Source organism: Diuraphis noxia, unplaced genomic scaffold (genome assembly GCF_037042655.1).
Source record: "Diuraphis noxia isolate RWA-SAM2 unplaced genomic scaffold, SU_Dnox_SAM2 contig0006, whole genome shotgun sequence".
In the NCBI taxonomy this organism is placed as follows: Eukaryota; Metazoa; Arthropoda; class Insecta; order Hemiptera; family Aphididae; genus Diuraphis; species Diuraphis noxia.
The window spans coordinates 1,843,182-1,868,439 of NW_028301716.1; the positions used below are offsets into that span (position 1 = coordinate 1,843,182).

Here is a 25,258-nt window from a genome sequence, read left to right on the forward strand (position 1 = left end):
AATGATTCTAATCTTGCATTTCTTAAAGTATAAAACAATTTTAAAAATTGTTTAATAATATGCAGAATTGTTTAGGACAGACATGTATTCTAAAATCTGTATATTGGTTGGTTTTTAGATATATTATCCGAAAAAGTCCAAATAAGGAATCAGTTAATTCCAATTTAAAAACTGTTGAAGCTCAAAATACCACAGCAATTGCATTGCCCTCTGAAAATTTACAATCAGAAAATTTGAAATTGCAAACATTTTTCATCGAACATAATGACCCAGCTTTACCATTACCATCTGATCGTTTAGAAAGACACTCAAAATTACTTAAAGGGCCCTGCCAAGTCCATTTATCTCTTTATCCAAGAGTAAAATTCGGGGATCGATTTCGTTCTTTTCAAAAATCATGGTACGACATTTTTAAATGGTTAGAATACAGTGAAAGTATAAACGCAGCATTTTGTTTTTGTTGTCGAGCATTCTCTTCGAATAATATAATTAAAAAAGGTCATATCGATCAATCGTTTATAAAGAAAGGTTTTACTAATTGGAAAGGTGCCACTGAAGCTTTTAGACTACACGAAAAGTCACAATGTCATATTGATAGTGTAATTTCGTGGGAACATTTGAAAAAAGGAATTCCCATTGATGTTCAGTTGGATAAACAAAAAGTAATCACATTAGCAACTCGTGAAAAAATACGTTTAGAAAACCGAGAAATCATCAAACGTTTGATTGATGTTATAATTGTATTAACCAAAAGCGGAAGTTCATTCAGAGGACATCTTGAGCATGAAGATAGTGTGAATAAAGGACTATTTTTAGAAATCGTAGATCTACTTAAACGATACGATCCTATTATAAAAAATCATTTAGAACATGGGCCTAAAAACGCACAATATTTGAGCGGTAAGATTCAAAATGAATTAATAGCCTCAGTTCATAATGTGATGTTTCAAGAAATATGCAAGAGGTTAAACGGTCAACAGATTGCAGTTATGGCTGATGAGACCAGTGACTGTGGTCACATTGAGCAAATGGCAATCGTAATAAGATATTTTGATGATGTAGAAAATAAACCTATCGAATTATTTATCTCTTTGGAACGTCTTGAAACTACTGATGCACAATCCATTTTTAATGTTTTAAATACAATAGTCCATAAGTTAAAACTCGATTGGCTATCTGTTTCTTCCGTTTGTTTCGACGGCGCAGCCGCAATGGCAGGTAATATTTCTGGAGTTCAGTCTCGATGTAAAGAAAAAAACTCTAAAATATTATACGTACACTGTTTTGCTCATTGCTTAAATCTTGTACTTGTAGATTCTTGTATTTCCCGTAAAGAGAATAGTATGATTTTTGATTTTTTTGGAACAGTTCAAATAATATATAATTTTATTGAAGGCAGTCCATCTAGACACGCGGTTTTTGAAAAAATTCAAAAAAGTGTTGGTGTAGAATTAAAGACCTTAAAATCCCTTTCAACAACTAGGTGGGCGTGTAGGGCAGAAGCTGTAACAGCAATTCGAGACAACTTTTCGGTTATAATTCAAACAGTTAATGAAATAAATTATTCAACAAAGCAACCAGAAATAAAAGCTAAAGGAAAGGGTATTATTTCCCAATGCTTAAATTTTAATTTTATTATCTGTCTCGAACTGATGCATCCTATTCTACAGTTGATTGTAAAAGTTAGTAGAGTACTTCAAGATCCCGGATTAAGTATTTTGACAGCTTTGGAGGAGATTAAGTGTCTTCGTTTGGCAATAGAAAATATGCGTTCCGATAGTTTGTTTTATGATGATATTTATGATCAAAGTCAGCACATTTGTGAAGAACATGGCGTAAACATACCATCAATCAGACCTAGAAAACTGCCTGCACGTAGAGATGAAAATTGGCAAAATCAGTTTGTATTTGAGACCAAAAAAGAGGAAACCCGAGTTACTACAATGTATCCATTGATTGATTCGTTAGTACAAGGAATTGACGAACGTTTCAGTCAAGAAAGCACTTCAATCATTACTGGAGTGGGGAAAATGTTGAAATTTGAACTGAACAAGGATGACATTAATTTATTGACAAATCATTTTGATTTATCAAAGGATGAATTTGTAAGTGAAATACATCTTTTGAAGGCACGAAACAAAGATGATATTCTTACTAATAAAGACTGTGCATTTTGGTTAAAATGGTTACGAGAAAATGGTATTGAGACCATTTTTTTTCAGCATAGAAAAGTATTAAAAGGTTTCTCCGTCATACCAGTCACAAGTGCTTCGTGTGAAAGAGCTTTTTTGAAGCTAACGCATATTAAAACTAAATTACGGATGACAATGACTCAAGGACGATTGGAAAATTTAATGCTTCCATATATCGAACAAACTATGGCCAAAAATGTCGACATTAATGATGTGATCGAAGAATTTAAAAGAATGGTCCCATATGAACGCCGTTTAGCATTATAAGTCTTAACTTTAAGATAGCAATTTAAATATGTTTACTATCTGTATTTTACATGTAAAATTTAACTATTTAAGTTTATATTATAAGTGATATAATTTAGTTTTAAATAACATCAATAAATACTCATGTTATACATTTGTATTGTAATAAAAAACATTAATATTCCCTATCGCCCTCCACTCTTATTTCCTTTGAGTATTCTAAGTGCAAAATGACTCTCGACTCTCGAGAGTGGCCCAGTCTAATTAAAATGTCTAGTTCCGCCTATGATTGTAATGTATGATTAAGAAGTTATAAATAAAACTATTTGATGCCATTATATTAAACTCATATGAAACTACTATGTGGACATTAATTAATTATTGTCGATTTATAATTAACCAATTTATGAATAATATAATATTAAACAAAATAAAAATTTAAATATTATTCCATTTGGCGGCCAGCAATACTATAATTTGTTATTTATTCCAAGCCGAACAGATATGACACATTTCTTCCATGATACTGATATAAACCGTTTTTTTTTTCTAGTGATATAAACCGTTTTTATTTACTGTCTGGTGTATCAACTGAGATGGGGGTCGTTCTCCGACAAACATAAATTTGATAACATGATATAACCTCAAATATCCTCCATTACCAACATAATTTTTATTAAATTAGCGTTAGGGAAATTTTGTACTAAAAAGTAAACAAATTTGTAATCTGAATCGTTGAAACTTAAAAGCTCATTTTTAAGAATAAACCCGCTTAAAAAGAAAATCTTTGAAATTAAGGCCATCTAAATCCAACAATATTATAATGCTCTATTATTTTTACTTTTGTCATTATTGTAGACTCTACAAACTTAAATTTTGTAGTAGATATATCTTTGTTATAAATAAAATGTAAATACCATGGCTAAATATATTTATAATATGAATAAAATGTAAATACTATTATGGCTAAATGCATTTATAATATAAATAAAATTTAAATACATAATATATTATTATTTATTATTTTTGTTTGTGTATTAATGAACATCAGATGAGGAAACCACAGGGCTGGAAGTTGTTTGATGTATAATTATATTTTATTATAAAATAATAAAAATATACTGTTATGAAAAAATGCAATTATTTATCCAATTCCTCATTGAAACGCCACCAATATAGTTTAAGTCTATCTAGTCTTTATTAATGTTTGTAATATTCTTTTAAATTTATTTTACTATTATTTATAGAACTATAATAATTGTTGAACCAACTAAATTTGATTGCATTTGTTTATAGTTATGCATTTATACTTCAGTAGTTTAAAATATAAAGTATATTTATTGTATTTGTTTAATTAATATAATACGTTTAAATAATTAAAACGATTTGACATTTATTTTTCATGGATGGTCACTCTGACTGTCGGAGAAAAAAATAGTTGTCATCATTTGTCGGAGAACGGTCCTCGGCCGGTATCAACTGTTGACTGTTAAGTCTCGGCCATAGACCTTTTACTCATAGACCGGCCGATCCTATACTAAATACATTGATAGTCGCAAGCTGACATTGCGCAATGATGTAGTCCATTTACGGATCAGTGTTACCATAACATCATGCATTCGATGTATCAAAAAATATTGTACAATGGTAATATATAATATTTGAAAAATATAATATAGCCAATATATTAGGTAATATAATTTATATTTTACAAGTTTCTCTTACAGCTAGGTGTACTGTTAATGTATAATGTTTAATGTTTTTTTTATACAATGCAGGTACATAATAATCATAAATATTACTTGAATTTGCTAATATTTGAAACATCCAAAATTGTTGATGTATTTAAAACGGGAAAAGAATTTGGACATAATAAGAGACCATTCATTTTCAAACCATCATTCTAAAAGTGTACACTACAAACGCGATATGAAACTAGACATTTATTTAGCAAACAGATGTCCATCCATTTTTTTTTAAAGATTTTCATCTGTTGGAAATCTATAAAATGGATAAAATAGGTAATTATGTTCAGTTAAGTACCAATAATACTATAATAATGCTAATATATATACTAACCAAAATAGTTTAATATTGTCACTAAACAGTGTTACTGCATACAATATATTTTAGACCCATATTAATTAAATTTGAAATTTAAATAGCTGTATTATAAAAAAATGTGATATAATATCATATAATAAACTAAAGAAAGTGAAAAAAAGTGTTAAAAGTGAACACTTAACTGGATTTACATTTAAAAAACGCGTATTATAAAAACGCGCGAAAAAACTCATAAACATTACGAGATAATATTATATCCAAGATAAATAGGACAGCTACTGGTCCTATACGATTATTTTTTACTGTACAGAGTAACTCAGTAACCGAAAAGCGCCACCTATCATGACACGGCGGAAACGTGAAGAGGGCCGGTCTATGAGTAAAAGATCTATGGTCTCGGCTATAATGACGGTAACGATGAAATGGTCACACGCATCGATTGACGTGACGTAACACCAACCACAGATTATATAAAACCAGATGGTGCACTTCTTCGATTTACTGATAACACGAACCTACCTCAAATCAGTAGGGTCACATACGAGAAATAAATTAATGTACCACAACTTTTACCATAATTTTTAATTATTGTATCAAATAATATTTAATACATAATAATATTATATTATATGTACCTTGAGCGTCAATGGCTCAATGCTAATGGAATTCCAAAAATCATATAACATTTTGCGTATCTTTAATTCAATATATGGATTAGTCTGTTATAATCTTGGGGCTTATGTTTATCAAATCTACTTGTATTTTTTAAAACTTTTAACAGATATTCATGTTAAGCACACAAATACTTCCCCAACATTTTTTGAGAAGTGTTTTTTAAATATTTAAAATATTTTTTTGTACATATTATTCCAAAATACTAAATTTGTTTTCTCTTTTTCGATATTTTTATTTACATTTCAAGAAATTGTGACTGTTACATAATTTAAAAATATTTTACTGTGTCCATCACAAAGACAAGGAGGAAATACATTATTTTTAAAATAAAAACAAATGTTGGTCTGTGGCAGGAGTGTAAGCTCACTTATTATAATGTTCTTCACTAGTTCAATACACAAAAGATAAATAAATAAAAAAAATTATAGGTAGAGAAGATTAAAATCAGATTCCGTAAAAGAAGCCCGATTTTTAATTTTTAAATTTTACGTCCAAAAAATAATTCGAAAAGCTAACTAAACGGGCATGGTTTAACATGAAATTTAATGTTATACTAAGTTTTACAGATATCAAAAATCGGGTATCTTACAGAATCAGATATGAAAAATAATGAAAAAATAATGAAGATTAAATAAAAAAGTTTAATAAATAAAAAAATTCACACTCGGCATACCGCGTACGTTGAGCAATGAACAGCAAAACAATAACAGTAATTCGGTACTATATATTATATTACTATGTATTTATAATTTATATAATCTGTGGTACAACGGCTGAACATTGTCAAAAAAGTCAGTGATGTGTAGTTAATAAACAATAATTTCTTATAAAGCCTTATTTTCCCTATCCATGGTGACACTGATTTGAGGTAGGTTTGGATTTTTCGCATTTTTGAGAATTACATGGGCCGAATAGGGAGTGCACCATCTGGTTTTATATAATCTGTGCACCAACTACGACAACAACGTACGATGTTTGCTATCGGCGGCGCTACGTGATAACATGCAATATTATAATAATGTTTAATGTCGTTACCGACAGCGACGTCGAACAGCAACAGTGGCGAACGTCAATGGTTAAGTTAATAACAACAATAAGACAGAACGAACTTTCAAAGCACGTACGCACAAACCCACGGCACAAAACGACAGACCCGTACACCAGCCGTGCAGGTCCGGAGTATAACTGACTGCGGTGACAGCACGATGTACGCCACATAGTATTGGCGACACAAAAGACCACAGATTTAATCGCCGCTGACCGGCCGTAAGGACCAAAGTCTACGAGTATCACGACTTTGTGCACACGTACGGGAAACCGGTCAACACGGCAGCGCGTCGATAGTCGTAATCTTCAACACACATACACATTATGAAATTCCGATAACCGCGCGATGAGTGCGAAATATTAGCTCACTCACACACATGCACAATCCAAGCGCCGCCGATACAATATGTGAATTGAATTGCCTAAATTGTACTCCTAAATAAATTACCGGTACCGACCCCTTTAAGCTATAATAGTCTATTTGGAAAAATAAATAATAAGTTTCCATAATTCCCTCTAATAAAATTAGTACTAAAATATATGTATGAATGGAAAACCTCATACTTAAAGAAATAATCTACTCAATATGAACTTACTACATTACATAGATATTCTATTGTGTTCAGTAGTTTACAATTAATTCAATAAACTATTGATATAATAAATATATTTTGTTTAATAAATATAATTTATTACTAAGCATACAATAAAAAAAAATACTAATTTGTAGTGGAACTTAAAATCTATCATTTGGGTAAGCCATCATAAAATCAAATACATTAAACATGCAATATTTAATTTATTCTTGGTGTTTAAATGCATTATGTTCTTCTTTACAAGATTTCAAAAAAATTGATAATCGTTCATCTTTATTGCTACAAAAGTATCTAAAATCTTCTAATAGTTTATTTTGAAACTGTTCATCACCAGTTGCTGGATTTGAAGACTTCCATCTACGACTTACCATATGATTCCAAGCCCAAAGAAAACCAACCTAAAATGAGAATAAATATTATTAAATTGTAACACTATATTATACAGATAATACTATATTATATGCTGTGTTGCAGTAGCACTGAATTAAAAACTTCTAATAATATCAGGCTATTTAGAAAAACATAACACATTTCATGTATTAAATATTTTTGGTTTGGCAATCAATTAGTTCTTAGTATTTATAATAATATATGATATATAAATTATTATCCTATTCATGGAGCAATTTCTTTTTAATTTTTTAATAAGAATAATTTTACTGAATATTTATAGACAATATATTTTGTTTAGTAAATAATTAATTTTTACAAACTAAATTTATATTTTCTGTATGACTATGATAATTTACCAAGAAGATTTGTTTTAATAACAATAAGTAATAATCAAAAAGGTGTTACTTTTAACCAACCCTGTTTTCTATTTTTGGATCATTTTCTTTCGGTAAACTATGATAAACATGTCGTGATATGTATTCCATGTGAGGGCTAAATTGTAATTCTTGCTGATTACTACTAGCTTCTGATTCATTAACTACTTGATCAGGAGAATCATTTTTTTCCTTCGCTTCTTCAACCAAGTCAGAAAGTATTAACACAAACACGTTTCCTGTGAATAAATTTAAAAGATTTCATCTATTACATTTATTAAATTAATGAATATTAATTAACTTATAAAAATATATTCAGAGCTGGGCAAAATACTTCAAACAAAGTATCTAAATACAAAACACAAGATACTGTAATATTTTTAAAGAAACTAGATACTATTATTATATACTAGATAGCAGTGGTGGGCGTGCAGAACATTTTTCAGACCTGAGGTTAGGTTAGGCAAGCCAAGCGTCAGTGAGAAACGTAACCGAATGGACGATTCTAGATGAAGAAGCCCTCAGCCTCCACAAATATATAGTTTTCAACATCAACGCCCTCCGAAGCTAGCAGAAACCAAAGTTCCAAAAAAGCTGGGCCTACAGAAAGTTGGACTACGTTAAGCTTAACGAGAAGCTCCGACTAGGACCACCACCGACCTCGAATGACGCTGCGAGTGCATGTATCCAAGCGACATCCTGGCTCACGGAAGCATGCGACGCGTGCATGCCCCGCGCCAGCGGTGGCACAAAGAGACGCCCAGTTTATTGGTGGAGCGCGGACATAGCCGAGCAACGGAAGTCATGTCTCAAAGCGAGAAGGGCATACACTAGGAAGAGGAAAAGTGCAGACGAGGCAGGTAGTGCTTCAGAAAGAGACTACTTTAAGCAGCAGAGGAAGATCCTGGCCGCCAAAATCGCAGAGTCGAAAGACAAACACTGGATCTGTGCGCTCAGGTAGACGGGGATCCGTGGGGGAAGCCATACAGGATTGTGATTAACAAGTTAGTGCGCAGGAAGCCCATCCCCGGACTGGAAATCCCTGGCCGACTTGACGCTATCGTAGGCACCCTCTTCCCGCGCAGACCGATTACCGAGAGAACAACAAGCACGATTGGTGCGGATAAATTGGAACAAACAAAGTTCACGGTAAACGAACTGCTATCAGCAGCCCGCGGATTACCAAACGGCAAGGCTCCGGGGCCGGATGGCATACCAAGTGAGGTACTGAAGATGGCTGTCAAGACGCATCCGGGGTTCTTTGCAACAATTTTCAATAGCTGCATCGGGCAAGCCTGCTTTCTGGCGGATTGGAAATTAGCGAGACTAGTGTTGCTGCACAAACCGGGCAAACTACTCGATAGTCCGCCAGCGTACTGACCGCTGTGCATGTTGGACACCGTCAGCAAGCTGTTCGAGAAGCTGATAACTTTTAGGCTACGGGAGCACTTCATGAAGTCGAGAAACCTCTCAGAAAACCAATACGGTTTTAGGCGGGGAAGATCAACAGTCATAATATTCATTCATAATAAAGAATGCTAAAGGACGTACCAGTGCGACCAACAAGTATGTTGGCATGCTCGCCCTGGACGTCAAAAATGCTTTTAACAGTGCCTGCTGGGAGTCCATTCTCGGGGCTCTAGTGAAGACAGCGACCCCGAAGTATCTTCGAGACATCTTGGGCCAGTACCTGACAAATCGGCGAATCGTCTTCGACGGAACCGACGGCAAGTCTAACGTTATCGAGGTGTGCTGCGGCGTCCCGCAGGGCTCGGTATTAGGTCCAGATTTATGAAACCTCATGTATGACGACCTACTTAAAATAGCCTTACCGGAAGACACCGAACTGCTAGCGTTTGCGGACGACGTCGCCATAGTGTGCACGGCCCAAGTGCCTTTTCTATTGGAAGAGAGACTGGAAACGGTGTTACAGGACGTCGTGAGATGGATGTCCGAAAACAACCTGGAACTAGCTCTCCAAAAAACTGAGGCAATTGTTTTCACGAACAGAAATACAAGGTATACAATGAACGTGGATTTCCCACCCCACTCTTTCCCTTCTAGTCGATGTGTGAAATATTTAGGTGTTCACCTAGACCCAAGATTGCATTTCGCACAACACGCAAGGGCAGAACGTGCAATGGAAGCAGTGAAGCACCTAACCCGGATCTTGCCCAATCTCAGAGGTGCCAAACAGAAGACCCAACGGGTATTGGCTACCGTGGTAACGTCGAGGCTGCTGTATGGAGCACCGATATGGTCGCAGTACATAACTGCCGAATCGATGCATACAATGATGGTTGCATACAGGAGGGTAATGCTGAGAGTCGCGTGCTGCTTTCGCACCACCTCGTACGAAGCGGCAGCTATAGTGCCGAGTATGCTCCCTCTCGATCTATTAGCAATAGAAAGAAGAAGAATTTTTGAGGAGATTGCCAGAAGAGCCGCCAGGGAACAACTCTTGGTCGACTGGCAGGAGCAGTGGAATACGGCAAGAAACGGTAGATGGACACATCGCCTCATCAGGGATGTCGCAGCATGGTACCGGAGAAAACACGGAAAGGTCTCCTACCATCTCAGCCAGGTACTGACGGGTCACGGGTGTTATGGAAAGTACCTAAACAAGTTCTGCAATCTGGAGTCGGACGCGTGCGTGCAATGTGGAGAAGCCCCAGACAGCCCAGAACACGCGGTGTTCAAGTGTGACGCTTGGGACCGCTGGAGACATGAAGCGTGTGTCTACCTGGAGGTGACGGAACTAACGGCTGAAAACGCGATTGAAATCATGCTCGGGTCCAGGGCCTCCTGGGAGAGAATAAGCCAGCTATTCACCAGGATCATGATGAGCAGAGAGGAATAGGAGAGGAGAAAAAAAGCAGATAGATGGGGCATAAAACGCGGCTAAGTACGGGAATCCAGACCGACTGGTCCAGGACACCGGGTCGAGAAGAAAACGGAGAAGGGGGTTGATCGTCGATGGGTAAGATCTAAAATCACAAATTAGCTAAGACATTTATTGTAGGCCAGCGCGGCCAATATAGGAGGAGTAGGGTCCTCCAAGACGATGTATTTAATATTAATTGTTGTATGGTCACGAACAGTGGGGACTGTCCCCTGAACATGACCAATGTAAATATGTATTGTCGTTATCAATTAATAAACGATGGAGGCCAGAAGGAAGTAATACTAACGTAGTTCCCTCCTGGTCTTCGGTTCAAAAAAAAAAAGGGTTAGGTTAAGTTAGGTTAGGTTCCCCCCTAGGGCGTTCCACGGTAGACGCGATAGAAAAGGCAATGGAAGTGGTGTATAAAGCAGGAACAGGTCCGTTGTACAAGAGGGAGCTGTGTGCCATGGTATGCCTCGACGTGGCGAACGCGTTTAATTCGGCCCCATGGGCAAATATCGAAGATGCCTTGATTAAAAAGAAAGTGCCTGAATACCTGGTGTGCATCTTGAGAAGCTACCTGAGCGAGAGGGCAATATTATACGGGGACACGACACGGTGTGCAGTAACCAGCGGGGTTCCCCAAGGATCGGTGCTCGGACCAATCTTATGGATCGTGATGTACGATGATTTGCTGCGCATCCCGATGCCAGGTAACATCCGAGGAATGTCGAGTTCTAGCCTCATAGCGTTTGCTGACGATGTCGCAGTGGTGGCGACAGGGCATACAACAGCTCTCCTGGAAGAATCCATGAACCCAACTCTGGACGCGGTGTCAAGGTGGATGGCGAAGACAGGTCTTACATTGTCAGTGAGCAAGACCGAAGCGATAATGATGACTACCAAGCGCGGGTACACGCAGCTTCTACCTGGAAGGTGAAATGCTGCAACTGAAAGAGCACGTGCGCTACCTAGGAGTGGAGATGTGTAGAAAACTGGGCTTCCGAAAGCACTTGGAGTGCGCAGCGGCCAAGGCGACAACAACAATTGCCTCGCTGTCAAGGCTAATGCCGAACATCGGCGGTCCAAGGCAAAAGAAACGACAACTACTAATGTCAGTCGCACAGAGCCAGCTGCTGTACGTATCACCCATATGGGCGTCTGCATTAGTTTTTGAAGTCAACAAAAGGGAGATGTTGAGACCGCAGCAGCTGATGGCCAAAAGAGTGGCGTGCGCCTACAAGACGGTATCAACGAACGCCATTTTGGTGGTGGCAGGTATGCTACCTCTGCACATCATGGTATCGGAGAGAAATGCCGTCCACGGGTCGAAGAAGGCGGGTTCGACTCTACCGACCAAGCGAGAGCTGAGAGAGGACTCTATGAACAAGTGGCAAAGTGAATGGGTGCAAAATACCGGTACTGGAGGATGGAGACGGCGGCTAATTCCTGATGTGAGACCATGGGTGTCGAGGTCGTTTGGCACAATAAACTATCACATCACCCAGTTTCTTACTGGACACGGGTGTTTCGGCGAATATTTGTGTAGGTTCAAGAAGCGCGACGTCTCAAAATGTCACGACTGTCTGTATCACACTGACGACGCCGAGCACGCGATCTTTGAATGTGATCGGTGGTGGAGACAACGCAGAGAGCTTGAAGTGAGTACGGACAAAGAATTTACTCCGGAAACAGCGGTGAAGACGATGATTGAAAGCCGGGAAAAATGGGACGCAGTGTGCTTTTACGTGGTCAACGTCCAAAAAGTAAGAGAGGAAGAGAAGCGTCAACGTCAGCGGGTTCCAGCAAATAATTAGTAGTTAAGTACTTGTGATGTGGCCCGAAGGGTAATTTTGAGGGGATAGAGCCACTTCACTGTGTAAATTAATATTGTGAGGACCAGTGAGTGGGAGATTGACCCGCCACTGTCCAACGTTGTTGTTGTTTAATAAACGGCTTCCGGCCTTCTGGGGGTAAGATTACCGAAAGGCAAGGTTCCCCCCAGTTGACCACGGAGAGCATACAAAAAAAAAGGTTCCCCCCTCGATGGGACCCACCTTGACACGGTGGGGGGGGCTCACCGAATTCGTTCGGTGCCAAGAGATACCCAACTCACCAGCCCCGATTTTTACTAGTCGGGGTCAGAGCCTCCAGAGCCACCTCTGACCTTAGCTGGTTGGGGGTGGAAGGTACGGTAACCACCTGCTAACACCAGCAAACAGACCCTGAAGGAAAACTGCAAACCCCCTGTCAGTAGGGTAAAAATGACAGAAGGCACTGTAAACCCAATATGAACGTCCAAGACAGGAATATTGTTACCACCCCAGGGGTCGGCTGTAGTGGGTGGAACCGGGGTAAAAGCAGGTTCCAACGTAGTGGGCCCATTAAGGTCGTCACCAAACGACCACGAGGGTACGGGGGTGGCCAGCCTAGCCCCCGCAACTCCAAACGCGACTAGTGCTGAGGCAGGTGTGTCCCAGGGAGGCACATAAAAACTCCATGGCAAGCTAACAGCAGCAAACTCCGGTAAGTAACCTGCAAGCACTCAGGCAGCCTTTACAAACCTGAAGCATACGATCAAGCTGCAGTACAAAATAATCAGCGGCATACTAGCAGCCACGGATCACCTACAAATCTGTAAGGAAAAAAGTTAATCCCCAGTGATATTGGAAGCCATCGAGCGGGTCACCGGGGCAACCGAAAACCTAAAAACGTCCACCAGTAGCCTACACGGTGCGTACTACGAGGCGGAAAAAGCACTACTCAGAGAGACATCCGAACAGAAATCTGGAACAGACGCAGTTACGCCGGCACTAGCTGAGACCAGAGCAGCCATTATTGAAATCCGCGAGGTTATGGAGAAGCAAGGAGAACTACTAGATGGGTTGTCAAAACAAGTATAACTGAAACATCAACAGAAAGCTATCGAGCACAGGACACCCAGGACGAACGCACCAACTAGAAACGAGTGGAAGAGTCTAAAGAACCCACAAAACCCACAAGACCAGCCTCAGCGCAGCAACCAGGCCACGAACGAATTTCCTGCAGTAAACGAGTGGTGGACTGTGGAAAAATCCCGGAAGGCAAAAAGAGGCCCCAAAGAGCACAAAGCCGAAGTCAACAAGAGAAAGAGACAAAGGCCTCCGCCTCCAGATGCCATAGCGGTCAGACCAGGAGAAGGGGAAACCGCAGCCGAAATACTGAAGACAATAAAGCACGACGTAGAAGTAGACAAAATAGGCGCTCAAGTGTCAACCATAATTGAAAACAAAAGCGGTGAAATCATTATCAGGCTAAACAAGAAAGACACTAAGAGGACGGAACTTGAAGACGAGCTGAGAAATAATCTTGGCACACGAGCTGGGGTGCGCGGATTAATCAAACTCGAAGACGTGGAGATACAGGACTTGGGCTCGGTCACAATTGCCACGGACGTCGAAACATCCATCCGCCACGCACTAGGCGCACACACAGACGACCAGACCATCCAAGTCAAGAGCCTCAGACCATCATACATGGGGACTCAAAGAGCCACAGTCAGAATGAAGAGCACGGACGCATACAAACTGGAAAAAGAAGGAAGAGTGAAAATAGGTTGGGTCTACACCAGAGCACGGATCGAAATAAGGGCCATCAAGTGTTTTAGATGTCTCGGTTACGGACACCGGAAGCATTTCTGCACTGGAGCAGACCGAACGGACGAATGCTGTCTATGCACAGGCAAAGGACACACGGCAACCACATGCAAGAACATAAAAGAAAAAACAGACCACTATCCAGGTAGTGGAAAATGCATAGCATATCAGCGAGCGATGGTTCCAAACAAAACAAACCTACGCGCAAAAGAGCGGAGAGGGCCAAACACAGACAGCGTCGCCCAAACGCCTACAAGCCATGATTAAGTACCTGCAGATAAACCTGAACTGCTGTAAAGCAGCTCAGGCCCTGTTGCATCAAGTCGCGGCAGAGGAGGCGGTAGACTTCGTATTGACAAGCGAATATAACAGAGAAGAAGGAGCAAACTGGCACGCCGAAACATTGGGCAAGGCAGCCATAGTCAACTCCAAAAAAACGAGACTAGACAACGAGGGACTGGGTGAGGTAGGATTTAGGTGGGTAGAAGCACATGGCCTGAGACTGTACTCATGCTACTGGTCATCAAACTCCACCATCCAGGACTATAAGGATTTTAAGGTTGGAGAGGTCAGTAAAGATCAGCACAACAGAGATCCTCCTCACGGGCGACTTTAATGCAAAACACGCGGACTGGGGCTACCCGAAAAACGACAGAAGAGGCGACATTCTGAGTGACATGGTCAACTCCGCCGGTCTAGTGATCTGCAACAAAGGGAACAAAAGCACCTTCCATAAAGGTTCAATCATCGACCTAACGATTGCAACCCCACGCACGGCCCAAAACATGACCAAGTGGGAAGTCCTAGATAGAGAGACTTTGAGCGATCATTATTATATCTTGTTTGAGACTACCACCGGACCATCAAATACTGAAACACGCAGAAACCGCAAGATCGATGTCAAGAAACTCGAGACGCTGCTCAAATCAGACCACTTGGCCCGAACCCTGGACAAGTACACAGAGGCAAATCATATGGCACAGGCACTCTCAGATGCCATAAACAAATGTCGTACGCCAGGCCAAAGCGGTGGGAAGGACAGAAAATCCGTACATTGGTGGAATCCGGAGATAAACGCGCTACGGAACAACGCAAACCACCTCCGAAGAGTCTTCCAGCGAAAGAGGAAGAAACACGGCCAAGCAGGTAGCACCGAAGATGAAGCAAACGCCAAAGCAGCAAAGCGCGAACTGGCACACGCCATAAAGAGGGCAAAAGAGACTGCTTGGAGAAACCTTTGCGACCTGGTCCAGAAAGACACGTGGGGTCTCCCGTACAAAATCGTGATGGACAAACTCACCAGACCACCCCCGATCGCAGAGCTGCACATCCCGGGCAGACTGCGCCACATCGTCGACGGGCTATTTCCACAAAATCTGATTAGAGAGAAAATCAATCTGCCACCGAACATGTACAGCCATCCTAATTGGAAGATAGACAAGGCAGAATTACAAAACGCCGCCAGCAGCCTCAAAACAAAAATCACTCCAGGACCGGATGGGATCCCAAACGAAATCGTCAAGAGTATAGTAAAACTAAATCCTGAAGCACTGATCAAGGTCTACAACACCTGCCTTGAGAACGGGACATTCCCAAAAATGTGGAAAGCTGCAAGACTGGTACTCACAAGGAAAGGAGACAAACCCTTAGGCGAACCGTCATCGTACATGCCACTTTGCCTGCTCGACTGCCTTGGAAAACTACTAGAAAAAATAATAGACAACCGACTAAGAAAATTCCTAGACGCAAATGACGGACTTCACGACAGGCAATTCGGCTTCAGGAAAGGATGCTCCACTGTAGAGTCCCTCAACACGTTGAAGGACACCATCAGGCCAAATCAAAAAATCGGTATACTGACGTTGGATATCAGGAACGCCTTCAACTCCGCCCCTTGGAAGGCAATAACGGATGCAATATATGAAAAGGAGGCCCCCGGATATATGCAAAACATCATCGGCAGCTACTTAGAAAACCGAACTCTCATTTTGGAGAAGGCGAAAAAGAGAAGAAAATAGACGTCAAGTGTGGAGTACCACAAGGGTCCGTGATAGGGCCCACCCTGTGGAACATCCTTTATGACGGCCTGCTGCGAACGCGATTACCTCCGGGAGTGGAATACTTGGCGTTTGCCGACGACGTCGCCCTAGTCGCTAGAGCTAAAGATTCGATCGACCTTGAATACTTACTCTCCTCAGCGGCAAAGGTAGCCCACGACTGGCTGACGAGCGTAGGACTGACACTGGCCGAACAAAAATGTGAGGCCATGATTATAACGAAAACGAGAACACATAACGAAATGGACATTATCGTAAACGGACACCACGTGCCCGCCAAGAAATGTATCAAATACTTGGGGGTACACATAGACAGCAAGTGGAAATTTACACAACACGCTAGGACCGCAGCAGCCAGGGCAGGAAACATTGTAAAAAGACTGGCACGCATAATGCCCGACATCAGTGCCGCAAAACAGACAAAGAGAAAACTGCTGAGCAACGTAGCACACTCAGTGATGCTGTACGGTGCTCCAGTATGGGCAGACGAAATGAGCGAGAAAGGCTGGACCGAACTCCTAAAAGTGCAGAGACGAATATGCCTGAGAGTGGCATGCGGGTACTGCACGATTTCAAGGGAAGCGGTGTCAGTCATCACGGGCATCACCCCTCTAAACCTGCTCGCTAGAGAAAGGAAACAAATTCACGACCGGAAGAGGAACAGGGAACAAGGAAAACCGCAAGAAAACATCCTGGAAACATGGCAGACCGAATGGGACACGTGCAAAAACGGGAGATGGACACACGCTGTCAAAGGCAAAATCGGGCCTTGGATGAACCGCCATCACGGGGAAACTAACTTCCATCTAACCCAAGCCCTAAGCGGTCACGGTTGCTTCGCCGCAGATCTAAAGAGATTCGGAAAACTAGAAACATCTGAATGCTGATTCTGTGGAGAACCAGTGGACGATGCCGAACACACGGAATTCAAATGTGACGCTTGGCGCATGAAAAGGAGAGAAGTAGAGATGAAGCTGGACATAGACTTAACTCCCAACAGTCTCATCCCGACGATGCTCACCTCAAAGGCAAACTGGGACACAATCACCGATGTGATAGTGGAGATCACGAGGAAAAAGGAAGCAGAGGAGAGGAGGAGGCAGACAAACGCGCAAACCTGAGGAACAGCCACGAACGGGAACAACTAGGGCGGCGGACTCCGGTCGGCCCGAGAAGTTAACCGAGAGCCAACGAGACAACGGAGATAGCAAGATAGCAGACAGAACAGCAAACATAACCAAAATACTTGTGAGATAGTAACTAGGAGACTGTCATAGGGCACCATCATGTAAAAAAAAAAAAAAATTGTAAATCAAAATGTAAGGTATTAAGTCGGGAGATTGGCCCGGCGCGACACTAAATGATGGCTCATGGGGGTGAAATGACCGCTAGGTTAGTACCACCCCATGTGTCGATTGCATGTAAAAAAAAAAAACAAAAAAAAAGGTTAGGTTAGGTTAGGTTAGGTTGAGGGAGATCGACGACCGATGCCATCTCCAAAGCAATGGAGAAGGTGGATAACGCGTCTTCAGGTCCGCTGCGTCGAAGAGAACTGTGCGTGTTGGTAGCTCTGGATGTTGCCAACGCGTTTAACTCGGCTAACTGGGAGTACCTATATAATAGGCAACTAAGATACGGAGAAGACAAAAGTAAGAATGTAACGTGTGGGGTGCCGCAGGGATCGGTTCTCGGACCGACCCTGTGGAATATTATGTACGACAAGCTCTTACATATGGATTTAGACACGCAGCTATTAGGTGTGCAGGGAAACTCATCCACCTCGCTGATGATGTGGCCCTTATAGTGACGGGACGGACAACCGATATTCTAGAAGAAAGGGCGAACGAGGCGTTAGATAAGATATCCGATTGGATGAAGGAGAATGATTTAAGGCTGGCGGCAGATAAAACAGAATGCGTTATGCTTACCAAAAAGAGAGGTTACAGAGAACTAGTGTTCAAAATCAATAACATTAGGGTGGAACCGAAGGAAAAGCTTAAGTATTTGGGTATAGAACTCAGTAAAAAACTCGGTTACGGATCACATATTAAATATGCAGCGGTTAAGGCAGGTAAAACAGCCGGTGCCTTAGAAAGAATCTTACCAAATGTACGAGGAGCAAAACAAGACAAATGAAAAATAATAGCATCTACTGTTCAAAACCAGCTACTTTACGGAGCGCCGATATCGGCAGGAGCTTTAAAATTCCAGAAAAATATAAATACGTTACTAGGACCACAGAGAAAAATGGCTCTGCGTATAGCTATGGCGTATCGGAAGGTTTCGACACCAGCAATATTGGTGGTGGCAGGGACCATCCCGGCACACCTCGTGGCTAGAGAAAGGCAGGAGAAATACAGACAAAGTAAAAGTGGCCTTGAAGTAAATAAGAAGGAGTTACGGAAAAGTACATACAGGGATTGACAAAAAGAATGGGACGAGTCAGAAAAGGGAAGATGGACGAGAAGACTCATTAAGGATATAGATATATGGACAAATAGAGGTTTTGGAAATGTAGACTTCCACTTAACCCAAATGTTGACCGGTCATGGATGTTTCGGGTACTACCTGAACAAATACAAAATTCGTGCAAGCTCGGAATGCGTGGACTGTCAAGCCCCTGTCGATGATGCGGAACACACGATTTTCATGTGTGATAGATGGTGGCGGGAGAGGAGGAGCCTCGAAGTCAATGTAGGAAGTGATATCGGAGCGGAATCAATTGTACAAATCATGTTGCAGTCCAAGAGGAATTGGCTGGCGGTGAAAACATTCGTCGCAAAATCCCTGGGCACAAAAGAAGAAGAAGAGAGGCAGGCGGAAAGAAGAAGAATGCTGAATTGACTATATTAACGAATCGCGTAGTTAAGAATTATAATGTGCACCGAAGGTGAAAGCAGAAGGGGTAGAGCCCTTCAATATCTGTAAACTAAATTATTGTAATGTTTTCTCTTTAATAAAGGATATGGATAGATTAGAGGGAAGGTTCACGACTCGGCAGAGTGTGGTTCCCCTCTAATTCTAGCGCCATGATAAAGACAAAAAAAAAGGTTAGGTTAGGTTAGGTTCCTCCCCACGGGATCCGCCTTGTCGTGGCGGGGAGGCTTGCGGGCTCTTAACTGAGTCTTACAAAGTGATCCCGGTCTAAATTAGACCTAAACACATAGCCTGACCTTAACTGGTCGGGCAGGTCTTGTCCACCTGCTAGTAACAGCAAAAGGACACGGAAGGAAACCGCAAACCACCGCCGGAGGAGCGATCGACCCCCGGTGTCCTGGGAGATCAGGCACAAGGACCGGAAACAAAGACAACTGACGCTAGGCTGGCGCCGGCAGTGGCGGCCAAGCCACATACCAACATACATGATGAGTACAACCAGCAATCTTGATGTTACTGCTACAGGGGCCTCGGAAACCCCAGAGCCGGCGGTTTGGGGGACGGTGCTCGCCCCAGGTGTCATCATCACCCGTAAGCACTAAAAGTGTAGAAGTGCTGAGGCAGGCTTCTACCGCCAGCAATGGAGCTGGTAATGCAACTGCCGGAGAGGGTGCAAAACAGGCTCTCTCCAGTGGCCGGAAAGCCACTGAGGCAACTGCACCCGCTTCACTGTCCCGTTCGCAAGCGGAAGCAAAATACACTAAACTGCTAGAGGATACTATGGCTCAACTGGAGACACTAGAGGCAGCGGTTCGCGCAGCCCCAAATACTAAGCTCGACGTGAAAACAGGAGTCAAAGCCGTAGGTGCCGGGCTTAGGGAGTTTGCGAACCTTGCAAAGAAACTAGGAATGGTAAGGAACCCAGATGCCCAGGAGCAAAGATTAAAAATTCTACAACAACAGCAGCTGCAGCAGCACGCGCAGACGACAAAGGCTCTAAACGACATTCAAGAGGGCATAAGACAACGGGGTATTGGTGGTGGCGCAGCGGACTTGTCGGTAGAAGAACAAGGGGCTCGCACCATGGATATCCACGCACGCCTGGTGGAACAAAGTGGAAAAATCGATGCAATAACAGAAATTGTGGAAAAGATACACACTACGTCACACCTGGAGGTACCAAACAGCCAGTGGTCGGAGGTAGTCAGAAGAAAACCCCCCATAAATGCGGGACCCAAGTTGGTAACCAGCAGGGCAACAGGATCTACGAGCACGGCTTCTGAGGACGGCACGCAATCAACACGCTTGGTGCCTAAACCAATCAAACACTCTAGACCACCGGCAATTCTGGTAAACGTCAGGCGCGAAGACTTTCCGGTCTTGGCAAAGAAAATTCGAGGGGGAGCGGACCACAAGATAAGAGGGATAGAGCCCTCTCTTTTTTGTGGACCGAAGCTCTTTAATGTTATAACGTACTTTACGATAATGCTATTTTGTATGTATATTGATGTACATTGTTTTGTCATCTAATAAATGATACGGATGAAGGGGGAAGGAAGACCCTCCACGGGTGAAGTGCCACCCTGTAGCGCCGTGGTTCAAACAAAAAACAAAAAAAAAGGTTAGGTTAGGTTAGGTTAGGTTAGGACCTAACCTATACAATTATCAATTTGACACCCACCCTACAACCATCAGGTTTTTCACTTAGTAAAAATTTGTATACATTTATATGATACTTGAGATGATAATGATTTTTGAGAGAATCGATTTTGGATATTGGTGTAAGTCTAAAAAACAATTATCGTAGATACATGCAATTTTCACTGACTACTTAAATTAGCAATTTCTATAGTTCATACAATTTTCAAAATAATTCAAATATTTTTAAGTATTTTGAAATTTAAATTTTTTTTATTATAAATGTCTATAAAATTGTATTCGTGGTAAAAAAGCTTTTAAGTAAGTACTCCTAATATAGTGTTACAATGCCACTTAAAAAATATAAATAATACATAGTCACAATTTTGTTATAAGTTTTTAAAGTTCAAATTTTGACAAAATACACTCAGAAAAAATATGGTATAAGTTATGAATTTAGTTAATTGGTTTAAAGTTTTGTTATTGAACTAGAATAAATAGAAAATTATGTTAAAATAAAGATAATATCTAATTTATATTGAACATAATTAAAATGAGCATTCTTAATTTAATGTAAAAGACATAATAATAAAGTAAGATATTTAATAGCTAAGGCAAAGCGATTCAAAATTTGTGCACTAAAATAATTCATGCAACCTTGCTTAACACACGGGGGCTTCATCGTGTTGCTGAAGAAATAAGAAACCAATATAAAAACATTGATCAACTCGTATCCAATGTGAAAAAAACTTTTCTTAAATTTTCTTATAAAACATTTTTAAAAAACATTATTATTATTTGAAATTACAAGGTTTCTAACTAGTCCAGTCATTTAAGCTCCAAAATTTGTGTTTTGAGGAATTAAATCGGAAAGCTTTGAAACTTTGCAAAAAGTTTGGTTATAGATCCTGATTAACCAAAAAAAAGTCGCCATTCCTCCGAGGTCCAGAAGTGTCCGCCATCTTGGATTTTAAGTGCGATTTTTCAGTTTTTTCAAACTATCTTTGAAAACACTAATTTTATATCAAAAATACCTCTATACAAAAATGTAGCTGATAAAATTTTAAACAAATATGGTTTGTTTTAGATTCTGAGCGGAGCAATGAATGTATTGATTTTACCATGATGTGTGTTTTTTTTTTTTTTTGTGTCTGTCATCACGTTTTGGGGCAGTAAAAATGCTTCGATTTTTGACTTCAGTACCTCGTTCGATCAGAAAGTGAATATAGTTGGTACTTTAGGGGGTCAAAAGTAAAAAATTCTTAATACTTTTCTAAATAATCGAGAAAAACAAACTAAAAATTAAGGGAAAAACGGGAAATTTAACGCACACTCATTTTTCGACAAAATCGATTTTAGTTATTGATGTAACTTTAAAACAAATGACCATAGATACATGAAATTTTCACCGAATGTTTATATAACTATATTCTATCCATCATGCAATTTTCAAAAAATTTCGACTTAAGTTGAACTATTCATAGGCATTTCAAATTTTCGATCATTATTAGTTTTTTTTAAATTAATATCGATAACAATTTATTTGTTAGGCAGAAAAGCTTGAAAATTTAATACAAGGCTCTTAACATATTGTTACAATAGCAGTTGAAAAATAAAAGAAATTCATAGTCACAATTTTTTTTTATAAGCATTCAAAGTTTGAATTTTGACAAAATACGTAAAAATCACGAAAATTCACAAATTATTTTAAGCTAGAAATTCATAAAAAAATTTCTTTTTAAATCTAAGATTTAAAAATTTAATACAAGATTCCTTACAAGTTTTTCAATCTTTATCACAAATAAAAATTCCACCGGAAATTCAAATTAAATTTTTATGAGCATTTGAAATTTAAATTTTTACAACATTGGATTTTCACTTTTAGCGATTTCCTTATTTTGGTGTAACTCTAAAACAAATTACCGCAGATACTTGAAATTTTTACTGAATGTTTATTTAGGCGTTTTATATATTTGATAAAATTTTCAAAATATTTAGATTTGTTTTGAGCTGTTTACTGACATTTTAATTTTTCAACTTTTTTAGTTTTTTTTTCTATAAATATCGATAAAAATTTATTTGTTCGGTAGAAAAGCTTGAAAATTTAATACAAGGCTTCTAACACATTGTAACAATAGAAGTTAAAAAATATTAAAAATTCGTAGGCACGATTTTTTTTTTACAAGCATTCAAAGTTTGAATTTTGACAACATATGTAAAAATCACGAAAATTCGCAAATTATTTCAAACTAGAAATTCATAAAATGTTTTCTTTTTAAATCTAAGATTTGAAAATTTTTAATAATCTATAATATATCCTAGACAGATAAACCGTCTTCGCTCAGAATCGTTTTTTGTATACAATGATATAATATCAATGGATTCAAATTTAATTCAATCCATTACAGTAACCTACTGTACAGCAGAGCGCCATACACGACTTACCCGCTTTTTTTTTTTTTTGTAGCTTGAATAGGTTAAGAGCAAAATTTAACCATGTCTTATAATATTAAACGCGGCGCGCTATAATACTATATATAGGCTGCCCGTAGGCGGCGCGCGTCACACTTGTGTCCCACTAGAAAACGCAATATTTACGTTTGTTTTATATATTAACATATTACAAATATACATTATTATTGATATACGCTATATTATAAACAATTTAAATATTTTATAATCATATAATATATATTATACACCGCGTATTATATTTTACTAAAATATAAATATTTTTTTATAGCATGTTGGTACCTACATTGAATTTTATTTTATATAATTATATTGTGGGAGTTCTGTATGTGGCTGTTCAGTTGACCCAACCGTTGTGTCCTTTCCCGATAACACTACTAATTTATTGTTATTACTTATTAGTTATTAATAACCGTTTATTGTTGAACGACGCAGACGGGAGGGTCGCATTCTAACGGAGATATTTTGTATCTTCGCTGTTTTACAGTGCGTAATACGTATGAATATCGCTCGTATGCTCTTTGCTGATTATTTTCCACAGCGTATTATTAATATTAAGTAATCGTGATGTCTGATACCGTTTTTTTATTTATGACAACGAATTAACTGTCAATGATTTTGTTGTTGTAAAAAGAAAAGGTATAATATCTCTCATACACGCAACACGCGAGTGTTGTGCGTAATTATGAAAAAGATAAGTGTTTTGCGAGGACTCGATTCTATTAAAGTACACATTAATTGTCGTAAACATTACGCGAGAATTGATCGTATAAAACCGGATGAGATTACTAATAATAGTGATGTCCCAATTAAATCGCCTATAAAAACACAGTTGCGCTCCGCTCGTCCTTTATTTAATATCAAATTAACGTGTTTTTTTTTTGTGCGGAAAATATTGATGATAATTTTTTAAAAAATGAAAATAAAAAACCCGCAAATAAACGTCGTAAAGTATTTAATGTTCGAAGTCTTACTTTGCGTGGAAGTATACTACAAATGGCGTTAAATAGAGATGACGAGTTTGGTAAAATAGTTTGGAAAAGGGTTATTAGTGAACCTGATCTAGAAGCTGCCGAGGCAATTTACCACCATGACTGTTATGTGAAGTTTTCTCGAATTTCTTCCATTTCAACACAAAAAAGAGGACGACCCGAGGTAAGCAATATATCAGAATCTATGGATATCATTTTTAAATATATTGAAGAGATCGAGGAATGTCAATTTTCAATAGACGATCTTATTGAAGATCTTGATGGCTATAAGCCCGATAAAAAAACAGTGAGTAAAAAGTTGATGGAAAAGTATGGCAGTGATATTATCATTAGTAGCGGAATAGGTACAACGTTTTGTTTCAAATCGGTCGGTAATCGGATACTTAATGAAAATTGGTATTCAAATAGAAGTAGTAACGTTGAGGAAGAACGATTAAGAATAATATACACAGCAGCAGAAATAATTAGAGAGGATATTAGGTCACAGGTACATGACCTTACTTCGTATAATTCTTGTTTTGATTTTTTTTTTAATGTTGATACGGTTGTACCAAATACTCTGAAAGTATTTTTAGACGAAGTTATCATTACTAAAAAAAAAAAGAACTGAATTTACAAGAAAAAGTACTGCGATAGCTCATTCAATTTTGGCTGCAACAAGACCAAAATCATTCATATCACCGTTACAATTAGGCCTTTCAGTCATGTTACATAGAACATTTGAATCTAAAAATATTATTAATATTTTGTGCAATCTTGGTTTTTGCGCATCCTATCGCGAAGCATTATTATTCGAAGCATCTTCGTTGTATCATCCACAGCCAGATATTTTACCGAATTCATTTTCCCAATTTATTTTTGACAACGACGATTTTAATATTAATACTTTGGATGGTTTAAATACTTTTCACAGCATGGGCGGTAAACAATGTGTGACAACTACTAGTTCAGTTTGTCCAGTAGATAAAATAAATCGACTCAAAATAATGCCATCGTCACAAGATATAGGAAATTTACGAAAAATAAATATAAAAATATTAGAACCAGCTGACAAAGATGGTATTAAAAATATTATGTTTGACAATTTAAATAATTTTGGTGTAGATGAATAAGTTG

General features: G+C 39.2%; 2 protein-coding genes across 4 annotated transcripts in view; one reads left to right on the forward strand and one right to left on the reverse strand.

The window, feature by feature from the left end:
- Positions 1–264: 264 nt before the first annotated feature.
- LOC107169614 (zinc finger MYM-type protein 1-like) lies at positions 265–2,459 on the forward strand. The gene is made up of 3 exons (XM_089230046.1): positions 265–294; positions 525–1,218; positions 1,396–2,459. The coding sequence occupies exons 1-3, from the start codon at positions 265–267 to the stop codon at positions 2,457–2,459; spliced, it is 1,788 nt and encodes a 595-aa protein (XP_089086172.1).
- A 4,544-nt stretch (positions 2,460–7,003) lies between these two features.
- Positions 7,004–25,258, reverse strand: part of LOC107169615 (GATOR complex protein Iml1) — a 65,625-nt gene continuing 47,370 nt past the window's right edge. For 2 of the 3 annotated variants that reach the window (XM_089229964.1, XM_089229965.1), the window contains 2 exons: positions 7,630–7,826; positions 7,004–7,218 (listed from right to left, as the gene is read on the reverse strand). In XM_089229964.1, the coding sequence (XP_089086090.1) occupies positions 7,024–7,218; positions 7,630–7,826 (392 nt within the window). In that variant the 3' untranslated portion in view covers positions 7,004–7,023. Of the gene's footprint in view, positions 7,219–7,629; positions 7,827–25,258 lie in introns of those variants that run through there. The other variant, XR_016192253.1, reaches the window with a different exon arrangement.

Coding starts and splice junctions, on each gene's coding strand:
- LOC107169614 (XM_089230046.1), top strand. CDS start 265: ATGACCCAGCTTTACCATTACCATCTGATC. Junction 295..524: donor TTTACCATTACCATCTGATC/GTTTAGAAAGAC, acceptor TCGTTTATAAAG/AAAGGTTTTACTAATTGGAA. Junction 1,219..1,395: donor CGGCGCAGCCGCAATGGCAG/GTAATATTTCTG, acceptor ATTTTATTGAAG/GCAGTCCATCTAGACACGCG.